This window comes from Nycticebus coucang, chromosome 8, assembly GCF_027406575.1.
Source record: "Nycticebus coucang isolate mNycCou1 chromosome 8, mNycCou1.pri, whole genome shotgun sequence".
NCBI classification, from domain to species: Eukaryota; Metazoa; Chordata; class Mammalia; order Primates; family Lorisidae; genus Nycticebus; species Nycticebus coucang.
In genome coordinates, this window is record NC_069787.1 from 82486394 (window position 1) to 82505782 (window position 19389).

The 19389-nt window shown below is 42.3% G+C and overlaps 1 protein-coding gene across 4 annotated transcripts in view; it reads left to right on the forward strand.

Annotated features, from left to right (window-relative positions):
* ITGA9 (integrin subunit alpha 9) overlaps positions 1-19389 on the forward strand; it is a 458012-nt gene that overhangs the window by 372027 nt on the left and 66596 nt on the right. For all 4 annotated transcript variants that reach the window (XM_053599997.1, XM_053599996.1, XM_053599998.1 and 1 more), the window contains 3 exons: positions 1109-1188; positions 6079-6168; positions 8781-8889. In XM_053599997.1, the coding sequence (XP_053455972.1) occupies positions 1109-1188; positions 6079-6168; positions 8781-8889 (279 nt within the window). The remainder of the gene's footprint in view (positions 1-1108; positions 1189-6078; positions 6169-8780; positions 8890-19389) is intronic.

Here is a 19389-nt window from a genome sequence, read left to right on the forward strand (position 1 = left end):
GTGGACAACACCTTCTCTGTTTATGCTCACATGGCCATTCCTTGGTGTGTGCACCTGAAGAAGGAGAGTAAGAAATCTTTGTCTTCTAACAGGGGCACTAATCGCATCATGAGGGCCCCATCCTCATGACCTAGTCTAAACCTAATTATCCCCCATTGGCCCCACCTACAAATACTATCACACTGGGGGTTAAGGCTTCGGCATATGATTTTGAGGGAAATATGAACATTCAGTACTTAATTCATTTCAACACTAATCATACCCAGGATAAAGCCTCCAAGATCCAAAAGTGCTGACATATCTTTAAGATCTCCCTATCACTAGCCAATATCCCTTTTTATCAAAGGTAGAGTAAGTCTTAGGCTTAGAGGCTTTAGCAGGCAAAACATTTGAGATTGCTTTATTTTCCTGGTATTTATTTTTATGACCACTTTGCCTTTCTGGCAAGTGATCCTGGATTCCTAATCTATGATAGTGATATAAGTTGTCCTTATAAAATAATCTCTAAACTAGAAGAGCAAGGCAACATAAATATAATGCAAATATCACAGGTGTTATGATTTGCAGATGTGGTAAAAATTGGGATATAATGTGTGAATAAAATTTTAAAAGTCCTGGTTTAAAAGTGAAAATATATCAACTTCCTAAAGTTGGTATGTTCAGGCTGAACAGGAGCAGCAGTGAGGCTCTGGCCAGAGTATGCTTCTGGGTTGGTTTTACTATTAAAGCTGTGTGGATACACATGAAAAATAAAACTTGTCATGCAAATGAGCTTCCAGTGGTCATAAACTACAGAGGATAGTAGCAAATGCAATTTAAATTTGGTGGGATTTAAAATTGGTGAGACCACACCTATGGTGCATTTTACAAGGGTACATGTTAAATCTACTAAGTGTCTTAGTAAAATATAAATGTCTTAACACAATAACTAAAAAAATGAGGTGAAGGCTATGTTAACCAATTTGATGAAAGTATTTCAAATTTTATATAAAACCAGCACATTGTACCCCATAATTGCATTAACGTACACAGCTATGATTTAATAAACAAAAGAAAAAAGAAATTTAAAATGCCTTCTGATACTAAATGTCCTTTCCTTTTCCTCAAGTATGAATTCAGCATGATCTTTGATACAAGCCACCTATCTGGGGAAGAGGAAGTTCTCAGTTTCATTGTTACCGCTCAGAGGTAAGAGACTTTTAAACTTTTTTTTCCAAAGACAAAAGATTTATGAGACCAGAAAAGGACACATCCTCATCATGTTTTGATGACTCCCAGGATGCCAAGATAAAAAAAAAAAAAATGGTTACTCAGTGATAAAGCTCCAAAGTGCAAAATGGAATTGTATCTCACAGGAATGGAGGTTGCCTAGTTCTCTTTGCACCCACCACTTCAGACTGAGCTGGGAGGGCTGGGCACCCATCAGCCAGAGGTGATGATTCTACAGATGAGAAGAGACAGGTGACGAGAGGCAGGGTCTGGACCTGTCAGTTGTCAGTTGTCAGTTGTCAGTTCCCACTTGAACAATTGTTTCCCAAATCAGACAGATGTCTACTGTGCATTGTCTGTCTGGGACTGCTGCTGCTTGTAGACATGCCACTGTATGCCTTGATGGAGGGGAAGAATACCTGCAGGCTGAGTGCCTGGCCAAGCCTGTCGGCAGAGGGCCCAAACATTGCCCCTCGAGAGAGGGCTTATGGATAGGGAAGGGGATGGGTGATGGCGGCTTTTCCCCTTACAAGTATGTGCCTGCCCTCTCCAGTGTAGCCATGAGTGTCTGTGAGGGCCTTAGTGGAGTTATACCCTCTCAAGCCAGAATTCATACGTGCTTTGAAGGGACATCTTGGCTGACAGCTTGGACGGGAGAGTTATATAGGTGGGTGAATTGGGAGACGCGAGCTTTGATTGGGATGGTGGTTCGATACCCAAGGCAATCTTTTCATTTAAACTTTTATTTGGAAATGACTTTAAACTTAACAGAAATGTTACAAGAATAGTTCAAGGGACTCCTATATGCCTTTTATCCAGATTCATCCAGTGTTAACATTTTTGCCTCATCTGGTTTATCATTCTCTTTCTATATATAATTTTTTTTCTTAACCATCTGAAAGTAAATTGCAGAAATTAGGCCCCTTGATCCATAAATGTTTCAGTGTGCATTCCCAAGAATGAGGCTATTCTCTTAAGTAACTATAGTATAGTTATAGAATTCAGGAAATTTAACATCAATACAATACTATTATCTGCAGCTCATGTTCTGGTTATGCCAGTGGTCTTAATGTCTTTTTAGCCACTTGTTTTTACTGGTCCACAGGATTTGGTTATTTCCTTTTCACACTATTTTTAAGATCACATAATTTATGTTCACATAAACCATGACTATAATCTGATAGATATGCAAAGCACAGAGAGGGTAGAATCCATTCTCATTGTTCAAATCCAGAAGAGCTTCCCCAGGGAGGTGGCATTTAAACATTGTATTTTGTTTTTAGGCTGAAGCCACACAGATACAGCAGTGAGAGAGGGCTTTGGTGCAACACGCTCTGTCTCGCCCATGTAGGAGTGGGCCTTGGAAGGGGATTCACAAGCCTTCTATGGAAAAGGCTGGGGGGCACTCTAGGCAGTGGAAGATGAGGCTAGAGGAGCTAGACTACGATGACAGAGTAGCCTCAGAAAGTATGAACTACATTCTGATGAGAGTGGGAACCACTGAAAGTTTTGAAGAGGGAGTGACACAGCTCGGCCACAGAGCATGAGACTGCTGAATGTAATGAGGTAGGAGGGATACCCATTCAAATATGAAAATTTTCATTCTCCCGCCATTTCCCAGCTTCAGAGAAAACTCACCATGGCTGAGCAGATTCATCAGTGTGCTCTCTTAATCCTTCCACACCTGGAGCAGCTAATGTTCCTGGGAAGAAACATGACACAGAGGAGAGTTCCCTCATCAACAAGAGGAAACTTCCTGCCTCTCAGCCTCATTTGAGGCTAATGAGAGGGGTCAGAGTGGGCAGGGAGCAAATAGCACAATCATGAGAGATTTGTCTGTTAGAATAACATGTCCATGGACCATGGTGCACTGGTCTTGGGTGTACATTGACATCACCTGGGGAGCTTTTTTTTTTTTTTTTTTTGTAGAGACAGTCTCACTTTACTGCCCTCGGTAGAGTGCCGTGGCATCACACGGCTCACAGCAACCTCCAGCTCTTGGGCTTATGTGATTCTCTTGCCTCAGCTTCCCAAGCAGCTGGGACTACAGGCACCTGCCACAATGCCCGGCTATTTTTTTTTTTTTTTTTTTTGCAGTTTGGCCAGGGCTGGGTTTGAACCTGCCACCCTCGGTATATGGGGCTGGCACCCTACTCACTGAGCCACAGGCGCCGCCCCACCTGGGGAGCTTTAAAAATTCCCATGCCTGGGCTGCCCCAGAGATTCTGACCTCACAGGTCTGGGGTGAGACAGGGGCATTGGGATTTTTGAAAGGCTCAGCAAGTGCTTCTAATGAGTAGCCAAGGCTGAGGAACTCTGTTTCTGATCCCGTACTCTGTTCTGGGAACATTTTCACTCAATAAACACTGTTACACACCTAGTATTTACCAATGCTGGGCAGGTAAGAAAATGCCAAGAACCTAACTGAACTGAAGAATGCCCCTTTGGGTATATTACATTGCTATACAACATCAGGAGAGGCCTCGTATTTATAGCTTCAGTAATATGAGAATTTCTAATTTATTGAATCATAATTGTTAAGGAGACCGTATTATCTTTTAAACATACAAAAGAATTCTTCAGGCAGTCATTTCTTTTCAGACTGGCAAAAATATGGTCTTACTGCCCCAGAGGGCACCCACACCACTTGACTCTCTGCCTGAAAAGAAAGATCTTTAGAGCTCCTTATCTTGAAAGCCACAGTTAAGATATCTATCGTTCCTTTCTTCCATCACCACCCTTTGAAGGTCTCTTGCCTACTTGTAGATTTAGGAGAATATAAAGTTGAGACTGAACAGTTTCTCAAGACCTCTCCTCTCAGCAGCCAATGAGCCTGGCTTTGCAGACCCCTGGAAAGTATCCCAGCTCATGAGCTCGCGGAATGACTGGGAGCCTTTTGATGTTTGGCCTCTTTATCTCATCTGTTCAAATTAGCTCCTTCTGGAGCAGTCCCCGATGACAGATGAGACTGTCAGGCCTGAGCTGCTGGTGGCTGCAGCCCCTATACAAATGTCAGGGCAAGATCTGGTAGGATGCTTGGGTCAGGGAGGGAGTGGGCCAGGGTGATGCCATCCCATCCACAGAGGAGTTGCCTCCAATCTGCCCACATCTGTGATTTTGAAGCATTATTAGCCCCTGGGAAAGGAAGGGCAAAGGGAGTTTGGCTGTGGGGGCACCTGATCCTGCTGCTTCTGCAAATTGTGGCTGCCCCGTGAGAGAATGATGTCACCCACAGGCAGAAGACAGATGAGGGGACCTGGGTCAGCACCATTGTTCCAGAACAATGGGAGAGAAGAGAAGAGGGGATGTGAGAGCTATTTAAGCACTGTTGCCCTTCAGCACTTGCTGGGTGGGAGAGGAAGGCAGTGGGGCAGGGCTTGGAAGGGGTAGCAAGAGGGCACAGAGCAGACAGGAACTCTGTAGATGTTCAGGGAATGGTGTGGTAAAGAGGTCAGGATCAGCTACAACCAAACTTAGTGGGTCTTGGGCACTCTTATGTTCTACCACTGGAGGATGAACTCAGCTTTTGGCTGGGATCCCCCAATTACTTCGCATAACCAGCTGTGTGTGCAAGATTCAGCAGCTTGCATCCACCAGCCAAGCCCTTTCCCAAGGAAATCACTTTCCTGGAATCAATCATAATTCAAATTTGAAATTTAACAAAACAGTAGAGGGAAGCTAGGTCTTCTCTTTCCTCCTATGCCCCTTCTCCTCTCTTCTTTCTCCTCCTCCCTCCCCACTGCCCATCAATCTGGTATCAAGAGGAGGAAACATCTTGGAAAGAGTTCTGGTTTTGAGTCCAACTAAGCTAGTTGGAATCTCAGCCTTTTCTGGTTTGCAGTGGGGCCTTGGGCAAGTTACCTAACCTATCTGAGCTGTTTCTCACCTGTCAAAGGAAGGGAGTCCTTGTCCCTCGGTGTTGCCCTGATTTCTCAGGGCGGTCGTGCTGAGAAATGCCCGGCATATCCCTGACACACAGCAGCCGCTCACCAGCACCAGCTCTCCTGTGTTCCCCTTTCCACAGTGGCTTCCCAGGAGTCCCCATTCTGTGCTTTCTCTCTCTCAGTGGGTGCTTTATTGGTCACACTGCAGCCAGAGTCTGCAGTGACAGCTCCCGTGATGTGTGTAGTGGCAAGGTTGGCCACGGCCTCTCTCCAGGGCCTAGCTGTCCATGGGAGATGAGTGATCCCTCTAGGTAGGAAACAGCCACTGAGGTCCAGCAACTGCCTTCTCAGCGGCAATGCTGTAATTTTACTGGCCCAGTTTTCATGGAATCAGCACTTACAAAAGTAGCTCATGAAGCAGGTATCCCAGCCATAGGTCCCCAGCACTCACTGTCCCACACCTACTGGACAGCATCCAGCTCCTAGCCCCTGCCACACCATTGAGGCTTACACTGGCCAGAGCCCACTCACCTGCATGACAGAGCAGGTACCAGGGGTCTCAGCAGCAGCAGCAGCTCCCTGGAGTCAGTGGATAAGGCCCCACTCCCACCCACGCCTCAGCTGGGAAGATGGGCACTGCGTCCCGGGGGCCCCATTGACGCTGAACCCCACTGCCTACAGCACAGCCCTCCTGGACAGCACACCTTTATTAATTTCTATCCCTTCCTTTTCTCCCTTCTCTACTCCCTACTAGTGTTTCTTGGGGTTGCCTCCCAAATAAACTACTTGCCCTCACACCTTTGTTAGTGTGACACAAGTAAGACCGTAGAGTGCATTCTAACTCTGTACAGGGACCAAAACGAGAACTGAGGACAATGAGGTGTTGACTGCCCTTGGAGAATGAACTCTAAGGTGAAGCAAAGAAAGCCCACGGCCAGATAGCTAGTGTTGGTCAGTGTTCATTTATTCTCCTCTCCCCATACAGTGGCAACGTGGAGCGCTCTGAATCCCTGCATGACAACACCCTCATTCTGATGGTGCCGCTGATGCATGAAGTGGACACATCCATCACCGGGTAAGTAGTCTGGTCCTGTGTTGCCAAAACACAGGGGTGCCCTCCAGTGGAACACTGGGCTTCACTTGTATACGCAGCTAGCCAGGAGTTGGGGGCTCTGCGCCTCCCCTTCAAAGAAAAGCAGAATGAAGCTCTAGCCGCAGTGACTCTCAGCCTCCTCCCTTCTTACTTTCTCCTCCATCCCAGCTACCCACCCACCTGGTAGATAACACAAGAAGTTTGACAAGTTAAGCCCCATAATTTCTTTGAACATTCTGTATACCTTATATCATATACTCCCTACCTCTACCCCCACCCCTCCAGAATGCCATATGGTAGCAGCCAGTGTGGTTCCTGGGATTAAAATCTTAACCAGAAGCTTCTGGGCCAGAGGTTACAGCCAGATGTGTCCCATGCCCTAGCTCATGGGAGGGCTGCCTTTCAGATTAGCTTCACAGTCGGCACTGGCTTTGCTTGTTTCTGTTAACTCCTTCTGCAGAGCCAGAGGCTGCCCTGCCTGATGTCTGCAGTGGTCTGGACTAGGCAGGTAACCATCAAGACAGCTACACAGTCTGCCTGGGTGAAGCCCAGGGCCTCTCAGTGCTGCTGGCATTGTTGGAAAGCAGGGCTGTGGCTGCGGTCTGTAGGGACCCGAAACAACTGGGGTAGGTTTTCAGCCAAAGCCCAGGCATGGAAAAATGAGAACTCAGTTCCTGTTTCCAGCTTCAGAAAAGAGAGCACACACCTCTTTGATAGTGGAAAAAAGATTTGCACAATTAGTTTAGATCAAATGAAGACCCATTGAACCCTTGACTCAAATGTTAGCTGAACCTTCTGAAAATTCACGGTTTCTCATTTTTCACTTTTCAAGTACTTCTGGGTCCTGGCCTTGGCTAGAGTTGGAAAGTGAATCCCTTGCCAGGGGAGCCATTCCTGCACGGGCTTATGCTGTGCTGGGAGCCAGGGGATGAATCTCCAGACATTCCTGCTCCTGGGCTCTTGGCATTTTTGAATCATGTTTTTTAGACACAAGGCACTGATGGGATATATTTGCAAAATAGCATATTTTTACCTCTGTTCAGAGCTCTGTTTTTAATTGTATAGTTTATTTACTTGTCTCATCAGAGGCATATGAGGATATGCCCTAGTTCAGGGGACAAAGAGAAAAGACCCCTCCCACAAACTTAATCATGTTGTCAGGCCTTAGGAGACCCCATTGTGAGTTGTTAACAGCCCCAGATGAAGCCATCAGTTAAACAAGTCAACCTCTAATCTTTTTAGGAACCAAAAACAGTTCTTAACATTTGTTTATGCTAGGAACTCACTACATTACAAAAATAATGCCCTTAAATTGAAAATAGATGTGTTGCTGTCTATCAAACTTAGTCCTCCAAATCAGACATTGTTGTGGTTTAGGTAAGTGAGTGGCTTCCAGCATCTAGAATTTATTATATGTCTGGAAGCATCAGTCTGAGTTTGTTTCTTCCCAGATTTGTTCGTACAATTTGTTGTATGATTTGTTTGTACAAGTGATGTTGAAAGCATTGCTACATACTAAGCTTGAATTCTCATCACCTCTTATTTAGCCTCTTTTTGAAATCTGAAGGAAACTGCTATTGTTGAATGGACTCAGCGTCCAAATACCTGATTTCTACTAATCTTGGTAGTCTGACAAATATGTTTTAAATGAATTTGTCACAGAATGGGGTTTTGAACCCCAAATGTATAATCCATTTATATTATTTTTATTTATTATTAAATCATAGCTGTATACATTAATGCAATCATGGGGCACCATACACTGGTTTTATAGACCATTGGACGTATTTTCATCACACTGGTTAACATAGCCTTTCTGGCATTTTCTTAGTTATTGTGTTATTTCATTTATATTCTACATTTAGTAAGTTTCACATGTACCTTTGTAAGATGCACTATAGTGTAATCCCACCAATCACCCTCCCTCCGCCTATCCTTCCCCTCTCCCCCTTTCCCATATTCTTAGGTTATAACTGGGTTATAGCTTTCATATGAAAGCCATAAATTAGTTTCATAGAAGGGCTAAGTACATTGGATACTTTTTCTTCCATTCTTGAGATAATTTACCAAGAATAATATGTTCCAGCTCCATCCATGTAAACATGAAAGAGGTAAGGTCTCCATCTTTCTTTAAGGCTGCATAATATTCCATGGCGTACATATACCATAATTTATTAATCCATTCATGGCATTTATATTTATTTTTAAAAGCTTATCATCATCTTTGATCCATAAAATGTTTTTTCAGATGGCAAAACAAAGAACACCATCTTTTATAATCCAGTTTTTTAAAAAATCAAAGTTATCATAGTCTTCCTTCTCATTTTATAAGTGTAATCCAGTACATATTTCTTGGTGTAACTTACTGATATGACCTAAAAATAAGAAGACACTACTAGAAATGTCTGTTTAGAAAGCATAGTCTGGCTACATCCATTCACAGGAAAGAAAAGTAACAGTTGCAGAAGGAAAGCCTTTGGTGGAAGGAAGACGCTGGATTCAATAGAGATAAACGTATGGGTTCTCAGGATGGCAGTGACCATGGACACTTGACTGTGGCTTGGGATGATGGTTCCCCTGCTTTTCTCTTCCAGAATCATATCTCCAACCTCCTTTGTGTATGGTGAGTCTGTGGACGCATCCAACTTCATTCAGCTGGATGACTTGGAGTGTCATTTTCAGCCCATCAACGTCACCCTTCAGGTACCTACCCCTGAAGATCACCTCTGTCACTGGGGCATAACAAAGAGGGATGCTCTCCTACTGAAAGACAACTGAAGGGCTAGGCTCTTTTCAGAAGAAACCATTCCCAGTCTGGTTGGCTGGTGCATATGTGTGGGGGGCGGGAAGGAGGTGGATCTGTAACCACACACAGAACAAATCCCTTCCCTGTCTGCCATTCTGCTGTGCTCACTGCTCTGCTTTGTAAGACCTGGAAGGAGAACTACACATGATGATCATGAGTTTCATCAGTTTTCCTCAAGAGGGCCTCTGGATGGTTGAGGCCTAGGCCTGCCCCTGATGGTCCCATGAGGACCCCTTTCTGTTCTTCAACATTCTCACCTTCTGGGCAAAGGTGCCTCAGGATTTGCTGTGTCCCTTTCTTCCTGGGGTTTTCCTGCTGACTCACACAGGAGCCCATGCCCCTCAGAGGGGAATGGCCTCTCAGAAGTGCATTATATGAGAGCAGAGCAGTGAGTGTGTGTAACCCCCACAGGAGGAAGCGAGCAGCCTCCTCGTTCTGCCCTGGCTGGCTTTCCCCAGTCACATAGGCATCATTTCCCACATGTCCACTCAGGACGGACTGTCACCTCCTAAAGGACACTGTTATTTCTCTTAATTGAGGGTTGGCTAACTTCACAGGGTGAGTATTTTAGGCTTCGTGGGCCATACATCTCTGTGGCAGCTATTCAACTATGCTACTGTGGTGTAAAGGCAGCCATAGATAATACATAACTTTACTTATGAGCATGAAGTTTGAATTTCATATCATTTTCACATGTCATGAAATGCTACTCTTCTTTTGATTTTCTTTCTCAATCACCTAATGAAATAAAACCATTCTTAGCTCAAGGGCTGTAGAACAGCATGTATTGGGCCAGATTTGGCCTGCAGGCCACAGTTTGCAGACCTCTGTTCTAAAGTGTGAATTCTCCAGCCAGTGCCCTCTGACCTGAGAATATTTGAATTGTAAAGTTAGAGAGACCTCAGCATCATTCAGTCCATCCCCCTTAACCGACAAATACAAGGAAATGAAGGCCTAAGCAAGAAAGAATGTACTGAAGTGCTGGGGCCAGGACCCATCAGGCACTGACTGGACCCTGTGTGGCCCAGCACCAGGCCACGTGGATGAAGTGAAAGTGGACATGGGCCTTCCTCACTCACAGTGCACAAAATCCAGAAACCCACATCTCAGCTGCCCAGTTCTACTGTCTGCAGCTCTTTCCCACTTCTTCCTTCTTTCCCCATGGAAAGGATAGTTTCCTATGAAACCTGAACTCTGCCATTCAGTTCTGTGGCCAAATTATTCTTTTCTTTCCCTGTGCCCTCTCCTAGGTGGACTTCGGGGATGACAAATAATGACAGGGTGAGGGTCCAGAGAAAGAGGCAGTAAAACATTTGTGGGTTCTGGCAAACAATGGTCTTCCTCCCCCATAGAAACCATGATAGGTAACACATGTCCACAGCCCAGAGAGGATGCAACCCTGGACTAGCTAAGCCCCAGCTGTCACATCCTGCCCTGGATTTACAGTGGGAAGGGAAAGATGGGGTTAGAGCTTCTCTTGAGGCTGTGGCATGGCTGCTGTGAACAGCACCTCTGTGTCTTGAATTGCTTCTCAGAGTTCGTTTATTTTTTCCTTCACTTTTTGTAATTGGATATAACACAGATAAAGATCAGATAGATTTATTTCATTTCAGTTATTTATACTCTTTCCTAATAGTTTTGAGGTACCTTATAATATAAGATATAGTTAAGAAAATTATTTAGAAGGGTTCAGATCACACAGACCTTGCAAAGAAGATGGTATGGTGTTGAAAGAAGGAAGCAAGAAGAATAGTAGTTATGAAAGATACTGAATGTTATCACCCTCCAAACAAAAGGAAAGAAACCTCAGGGCATGCAATTCATCCTTCTGATTGGTTCTCTGAGTGTATTTTTACAGGGAGCTTGAAGTTTGGCATTTAAACAAATAGCTTTCTTCACATCTGACCTGAAATAGGACTCCGGGTAGAGAATCCAGCCCTGAGGAATGACTGATTGGCATGCCCGTTAGATAAACTCTTCCATGAGCTATTGCCTGAGGAAGTGCATAGCCTTCAATCCAGAGTTGAAGAGTCATCTGGGTCTGAAGGATTGATAGTGTTTGCCATTGATTAAAAGGAGATTATTCTATGCTAGCAAAGCTTCACGTTTTCTTGAGAATTTTCTGATGACTCATTTATTAGGATAGTTTTCATTATTACGATCATGCTACAGGTAGGTCACTGTCCAGGTTGGTGGTGATAATGTCCAGGAGGTGGAAATAGTAGGAAAAGAGAAGGCTGGAAAATATGGAGAAAACCCTTCTATATTCCCTTGTTCCAGCAATATTGTTCCTGAAGAATACAAAACTTTCCATAAGAACAGGTGCCTGTGGCTCAGTGAGTAAGGCGCCAGCCCCATATACCGAGGGTGGCGGGTTCAAACCCAGCCCCGGCTGAACTGCAACCAAAAAATAGCCAGGCATTGTGGCAGGCGCCTGTAATCCCAGCTGCTTGGTAGGCTGAGGCAGGAGAATTGCAGAAGCCCAAGAGCTAGAGGTTGCTGTGAGTCCTGTGTACATCATGGCACTCTAGTGAAGGCGGTAAGGTGAGACTCTGTCTCTACAAAAAAAAAAAAAAAAGAACAGATTTTTCTATGTCTTTTAGAATCTGTTGTTGAACAAGCTACCTAATCGTTTAAAGACTCCACTGCAATTGCAAATGGAAGAAAGGCAGAAATAGTAGTCTCAGATCTGCTTTCTAAATTGCATCATTTTTAAAAAATAGATATACAATAATTTGTTGGCCATCAATAGGCTTTTGGCATCAGGCATCAAAGAATTTCCCCACCTGAAAAACTGTGGTGAAAAATAATGTAGATGTACATGAACATCTGCAGAGAATCTAACATTGAGACATTTGTTAAAAGTAAATAAATACAGAAAGAGCAAGATGGTAGAAGAGTAACAGCTTCCTTGCAACTGAGCACACTGAGACAGGAGAGACAAGACTCCAGGCATCTCTGGCTGGTGGGATCTGCCTATAATCATCCCTTTGAGGACACAGGGAGTCAACGAGAGACGTCTGGACCACAAAAGGAGGACAAAAGCAGTGGAAAACTGAATTTGAAAGCCATTTGGTAAAGCAACTCCTATAAAAAGAGAAGATGGGGCTCCTGCCTGGATCTCCGTAAGAGCTGCGCTGTGATTGGCTCCCGCCTAGACCTCTGTAAGAGCTGCGCCACGATGACTAGGGCTGCCCAGACCTTCATAAGAACTGTGCCGCTACCGCGATCCCTGGCTGTCCGGACCTCACTAAAAGCTACGCCATGACCAGGAATTGCAGGAGCTGCACAACCCCGCGTCCACCCTCCTGTACTCTCCCTGCCTCCACACTCGCCCTCTTGTCTGGCCAGGGACTCTGGTAGCCATGTGCCCTCTGGAGCCCTCCCTGCCTCTACGTGGACCCCTTCTCCTGGCCAGAGACTGCTAGAGCCTTGGGCACTCTGTGCCAAAGTCACTGGGCACCAGGCACTCCAGAACCGTGTGCACAACCCTCCGCCCTGTTGCTGGATCTGGGTGTGTGACACTCCGGAGCTGCTTCCACAACCAGAATTCCCTGGCTGGGACAGCCCCAGAGGAACTACACAGGGTCACTCCCTACAAAGAACCAGCAACAATAGAGTGATCCTGCTGGGGTCGAATCTTGGAGAGACACCTCCCCAACTCTGAGGACAGCCAGAGGCAACGTGAAAAACAATCATGAGGCAAAATCAACAGAAAAACTCTGGCAATATGAATAATCAGAGTAGATCAACTCCCCCAAGGATCAATGGAGCAGAAACAGCACAAGATCCCATGCACAAACTCATAGCTGAGATGTCAGAAATCAAATTCAGAATCTATATAGCAATTAAGATCGAATTAGAAATCTAAGCAGTAACCCAAAAGGTATCTCACAAATTCAACGAATTCAAAGACCAAATGACAACAGATTTTGACACATTGAGATAAATAGTCACAGCCCTCAAAGATCTGAAAAACACAGTAGAATCCCTCAGTAACAGAATGGAGCAAGCAGAAGAAAGGATTTCTGACATTGAAGACAAAGCTTTCAAACACTCCCAAACTCTCAAAGAGGAAGAGAAATGGAGGGCAAAAACAGATCACTCTCTCAGAGAGCTCTGGGATAATTCGAAGAAAACTAATATTCGTCTTATAGGGATCCCCGAAAGTGACGAAGTGACTTCACAAGGCACAGCGTCTCCTCTCCATGAGATTATGAAGGAGAACTTTCCACACAGGCCAAGAGATTCCGAAATTCAGATAGCAGACAGTTTCAGAACTCCAGCACAACTCAACCCGAATAAGACATCCCCCAGACACATCATAATCAATTTCACTAAAGTTAATATGAAGGAGAAAATTCTGAAAGCAGCCAGACAAAAGAAAACCATAAACCATCACCTACAAGGGGAAGAATATTAGAATAACTGCAGATCTCTCTGCTGAAACCTTTCAAGCTAGAAGAAGATGGTCATCGACTTTTAATCTCCTAAAACAAAATAACTTTCAACCCAGGTTCCTGTATTCAGCTAAACTGAGTTTTATTTATGATGGAGAAATTAAATACTTTAACGACATTCACATGTTGAAGAAATTTGCCATAACTAAACCAGCTCTCCAGGATATTCTCAGACCTATCCTTCATAAAGACCAGCGTAACCTTCCACCACAAAAGTAAACCCACCCAGAAAATTTTGATCGAATTCCGACTTCCACAGTCACAAAAGGATTAAAAATGTCCACCAGACTCTGGAAAGGCTTATCAATATTCTCAATTAATGTGAATGGTTTAAATTGTCCTCTAAAGAGGCACAGGTTGGTTGACTGGATACAAAAACTCAAGCCAGATATCTCCTACATACAAGAATCTCATCTCACATGAAAAGACAAATATAGACTCAAGGTGAAGGGATGGTCATCTATACTCCAGGCAAATGGAAAGCAGAAAAAAGCAGACATTGCAATCCTATTCGCAGATGCAATAGGCTTTAAACCAACCAAAATAAGGAAGGATAAGGATGGACACTTCATATTTGTTAAAGGTAATACTCAATATGATGAGATTTCAATTATTAATATTTATGCACCCAACCAGAATGCACCTCAATTTATAAGAGAAACTCTAACAGACATGAGCAACTTGATTTCCTCCAGTTCCATAGTAGTGAGAGATTTTAACACCCCTTTAGCAATGCTGGATAGATCCTCCAAAAAGAAGCTAAGCAAAGAAATTTTAGATTTAAACTCAACCATTCAACATCTGGACTTAACAGACATCTACAGAACATTTCATCCCAAAAAAAACTGAATACACATTCTTCTCATCAGCCCATGGAACATACTCCAAAATCAACCACATCCTAGGCCAGAAATCTAACCTCAGCAAATTTAAAAAAATAGAAATTATTCCTTGCATCTTCTCAGACCAGCATGGAATAAAAGTTGAACTCAATAATGACAGGAATCTGCATACTGATACAAAACATGGAAGCCAAACAACCTTATGCTGAAGGATAGATGGGTTATAGATGAGATTAAGAAGGAAATCACCAAATTTTTGGAACAAAACAACAATCAAGACACGAATTATCAGAACCTCTGGGATACTGCAAAGGCAGTCCTAAGAGGGAAATTTATAGCACTGAAAGTCTTCCTCAAGAAAATGGAAAGAGAGGAAGTTAATAACTTAATGGGACATCTCAAGCAACTGGAGAAGGAAGAACATTCCAACCCTAAACCCAGCAGAAGAAAAGAAATAACCAAAATCAGAGCATAATTAAATGAAATTGAAAACAAAAGAATTGTACAATAGATCAATAAATCCAAAAGTTGGTTTTTTGAAAACATCAATAAAATAGATATACCTTTGACCAACCTAACCAGGAAAAAAAGAGTAAAATCCCTAATTTCATCAGTCAGAAATGGTAACGATGAAATAACAGACCCCTCAGAAATTAAAAAAATCCTTAATGAATACTACAAGAAACTCTGTGCTCAGAAATATGAAAATCTGAAAGAAATTGACCAATACCTGGAAGTATATACCAAGTTCTGGCTTGTTCAAGACTTAGCCAGAACAAATTGGAAATGTTGAACAGGCCTATATCAAGTTCTGAAATAGCATCAACTATACAAAGTCTCCCTAAAAAGAAAAGCCCAGGACCAGATGGCTTTACATCAGAATTCTACCAAACCTTTAAAGAAGAACTAGTACCTATATTACTAAACCTCTTCCAAAATAAAGAAAAAGAAGGAATATTCCCAACACATTCTACAAAGCAAACATCACCTTGACCTCCAAACCAGGGAAAGACCCAACAAGAAAAGAAAATTGTAGATCAATATCACTAATGAATATTGATGCAAAAATACTCAATAAGTCCTAACAAACAGAATTCAACAACACATCAAAAAAATTATACACCATGATCACGTCGAATTTATCCCAGGTTCTAAAGGCTGGTTCAATATATGTAAATCTATAAATGTAATTCAGCACATAAACAAACTAAAAAATAAAGACCATGTGATTCTCTCAATTGATGCAGAAAAAGCTTTTGATAATATCCAGTATCCTTTCATGATCAGAACACTTAAGAAAATTGGTATAGAAGGAACATTTCTTAAACTAATAGAGGCCATCTACAGCAAACCCACAGCCAATATTGTACTGAATCGAGTTAAATTGAAATCATTTTCACTTAGTTCAGGAACCAGGCAAGGTTGCCCATTGTCTCCATTGCTCTTTAACATTATAATGTAAGTTTTAGCCATTGCAATTAGGGAAGAAAGGCGATCAAGGGTATCCGCATAGGGTTAGAAGAGATCAAACTTTCACTCTTCGCAGATGATATGATCGTATATCTGGAAAACACTAGGGATTCTACTACAAAACTTTTAGAAGTGATCAAGGAATACAGCAATGTCTCAGGCTACAAAATCAATACCCATAAATATGTAGCCTTTATATATACCAACAATAACCAAGCCGAAAAAACAGTCAAGGACTCTATTCCTTTCACAGTAGTACCAAAGAAGATGAAATATTTGGGAGTATACCTAACAAAGGACGTGAAAGATCTCTACAAAGAGAACTATGAAACTTTAAGTAAAGAAATACCTGAAGATGTCAACAAATGGAAAAACATACCATGCTCATGGCTGGGAAGAATCAACATTGTTAAAATGTCTATACTACCCAAAGCAATATATAATTTTAATGCAATTCCTATTAAAGCTCCATTGTCGTATTTTAAAGATCTTGAAAAAATAATACTTCATTTTATATCGAATCGGAAAAAACCCTCAAATAGCTAAAACATTACTCAGCAATAAAAACAAAGCAGGAGGAATCTTGCTATCAGACCTGAGACTGTGGTATAAATCAATAGTGATCAAAACAGCATGGTACTGGCACAAAAACAGAGAAGTAGATGTCTGGAACAGAATAGAGAACCAAGAGATGAATCCAGCTATTTACCGTTATTTGATCTTTGACAAGCCAATTAATAACATTCAGTGGGGAAAAGATTCCCTATTTAACAAACGGCGCTGGGTGAACTGGCTGGCAACCTGTAGAAGATTGAAACTGGACCCACATCTTTCACCATTAAGATAGACTCTCATTGGATAAAAGATTTAAACTTAAGACATGAAACTATAAAAATACTTGAAGAAAGTGCAGGAAAAACTCTTGAAGGAATTGGCCTGGGTGAATATTTTAGGAGGAGGACCCCCCACCCCAGGCAATTGAAGCAGTATCAAAAGTACACAACTGGGATGTGATCAAACTAAAAAGCTTCTGCGCAGCCAAGAACATAGTAAGTAAAGCAAGCAGACAGCCCTCAGAATGGGAGAAAATATTTGCAGGTTATACCTCCGATAAAGGTCTAATAACCAGAATCCACAGAGAACTCAAATGTATTAGCAAGAAAACAACACGTGACCCCATCTCAGGCTGGTCAAGGGACTTGAAGAGAAACTTCTCTAAAGAAGACAGATGCGGGTGGCGCCTGTGGCTCAAGGAGTAGGGTGCCGGTCCCATATGCCAGAGGTGGAGGGTTCAAACCCAGCCCCAGCTAAAAACCACAAAAAAAAAAAAAAAAAAAAAAAAGGAAGAAGAAGACAGATGCACGATCTATAAACACATGAAAAAAAGCTTATCATCCTTAATCATCAGAGAAATGCATATCAAAAGTACTTTGAGATATCACCTAACCCCAGTAAGAGTAGCCCACATAACAAAATCCCAAGACCAGAGATGTTGGCATGGATGTGGAGAAAAGGGCACACTTCTACACTGCCGGTGGGAATGCACACTAATATGTTCCTTCTGGAAGGATTTTTGGAGAATACTTAGAGACCTAAACATAGACCTGCCATTCGATCCTATAATTCCTGTACTAGGTTTATACCCAGAAGACCAAAAATCACAATATAACAAAGACATCTGTACCAGAATGTTTATTGCAGCCCAATTCATAATTGCTAAGTCATGGAAGAAGCCCAAGTGCCCATCGATCCACGAATGGACTAGCAAATTGTGGTACATGTATACCATGGAATATTATGCAGCCTTAAAGAAAGATGGAGACTTTACCTCTTTCATGTTTACATGGATGGAGCTGGAAAATATTCTTCTTAGCAAAGTATCTCAGGAATGGAAGAAAAAGTGTCCAATGTACTCAGCCCTGCTATGAAGCTAAATTATAGCTTTCACATGAAGGCTATAACCCAACTATAGCACAAGACTATGAGGAAAGGGCCAAGGAAGGGGAAGGGAGGGGGAAGGTTAGAGTGGAGGGAGTGTAATGGGTGGGGTCACACCTACGGTGCATCTTAGAATGGGTACAGGCGAAACTTACTAAAGGCAGAATACAAATGTCTACATACAATAACTAAGAAAATGCCATGAAGGCTACGTTGAACAGTTTGATGAGAATATTTCAGATTGTATATGAAACCAGCACATTGTACCTCTTGATTGCACTAATGTACACAGCTATGATTTAACAACAACAACAACAAAGTAAGTACAGTTATGGTGGCACCTGTGGCTCAAAGGAGTAGGGCACCGGCCCCATATGCCGAAGGTGGTGGGTTCAAACCCAGCCCTAGCCAAAAACTGCAAAAAAAGAGTAAATACAATTAATATAAGCTCTCCCATCCGCCTGGCTCTGAAGATTGGAATAGTGTTAATCAGCGTCCTTTTCTTCTCTGCTTATGCCCATTCATGCTTGAAGTGGGATTTCCCAGACATGTCAGGAGGTTTCTTGACTGTGCTCTCATGTTTCATTTCAAATTAGTTACTCCAATTGTGTTTGAATACTCCTTCCTTTTCTTGTGTCTTAAGTTGTTGTTTTTGGTGAACTTTTTTTTTTTCTTTTTTTAATCAGAAGTTGGCAACAACCACTCATCTGCTCTATCATTTTTTATCTGTTTATTCTTTGAAGCAGAAGTAAGTATTACAAATGAAGACATGGTTTTCTAGGGAAGAGCTGGCTGGAGCTAGGTCCTATCCATTCTGCGGTGTATGACGAGGCCTGGTTAGGTTTCCAGCCCTTTCTTGTGGCTTAGCCCTTCTTCCCTCAACTTCAGAGATGCCTGAAGTTCATAGTCTCTGAATTCTCTCTCTAGTCCCCAGGCCATCAAGCAGCATTTCATTTCTTCCTCTCCTCTAGTCATTTCCTATTCAACTTTCTTTTTAATTCATTGTTTAAAATGAATTGACAAATAGAATTATATATATTTTATATATATACATATTTATATATTATATATATTTTATATATATATATATTTTACTCATCTTAGAACAAAAATAACATAATATTACTAGGCACCTTAAAGTCACGTTTAAAGTATACAACTCAGTTACTTTAGTATGTTTACAGGGTTGAACAACTGTTATAATTTAATTTTGGAACATTTGTACCAGCCCAAAAAGATTCTCTCTGCACATTAGCAGTAATTCCCTATATTAATTGCTTATTATTGCTGTAACAAATTTCCACAAAATTAGTGGCATAAAACAACATAAATTTATCATCTACAGTTCTGGAGGACAGAAGTACAAAACGGGTCTCACTGTACTAAAACCAAAGTATGGGCAGGGCTATGTTCCTTCCTGGAGGCTCCGGGGGATCCATTTCTTGTGTTTTCCAGTGTCAAGACTGCTGCATCCTTTGGCTCATGGCTGCCTTCCATCTTGAAAGCCAGCAGTGCTGGTCAGATCTTTTCTATGATGGTGTCTCTCTCATTCTGACTCTTCAGCTACCTCTTCTCTATATAAGGGCTCTCATGATTACAATATGAATATTGGATAATCCAAGATAACCTCTTTATTTTAATGCTACTTGATTAGTAGTAATGTAACAACATTGTCATATAATATTCG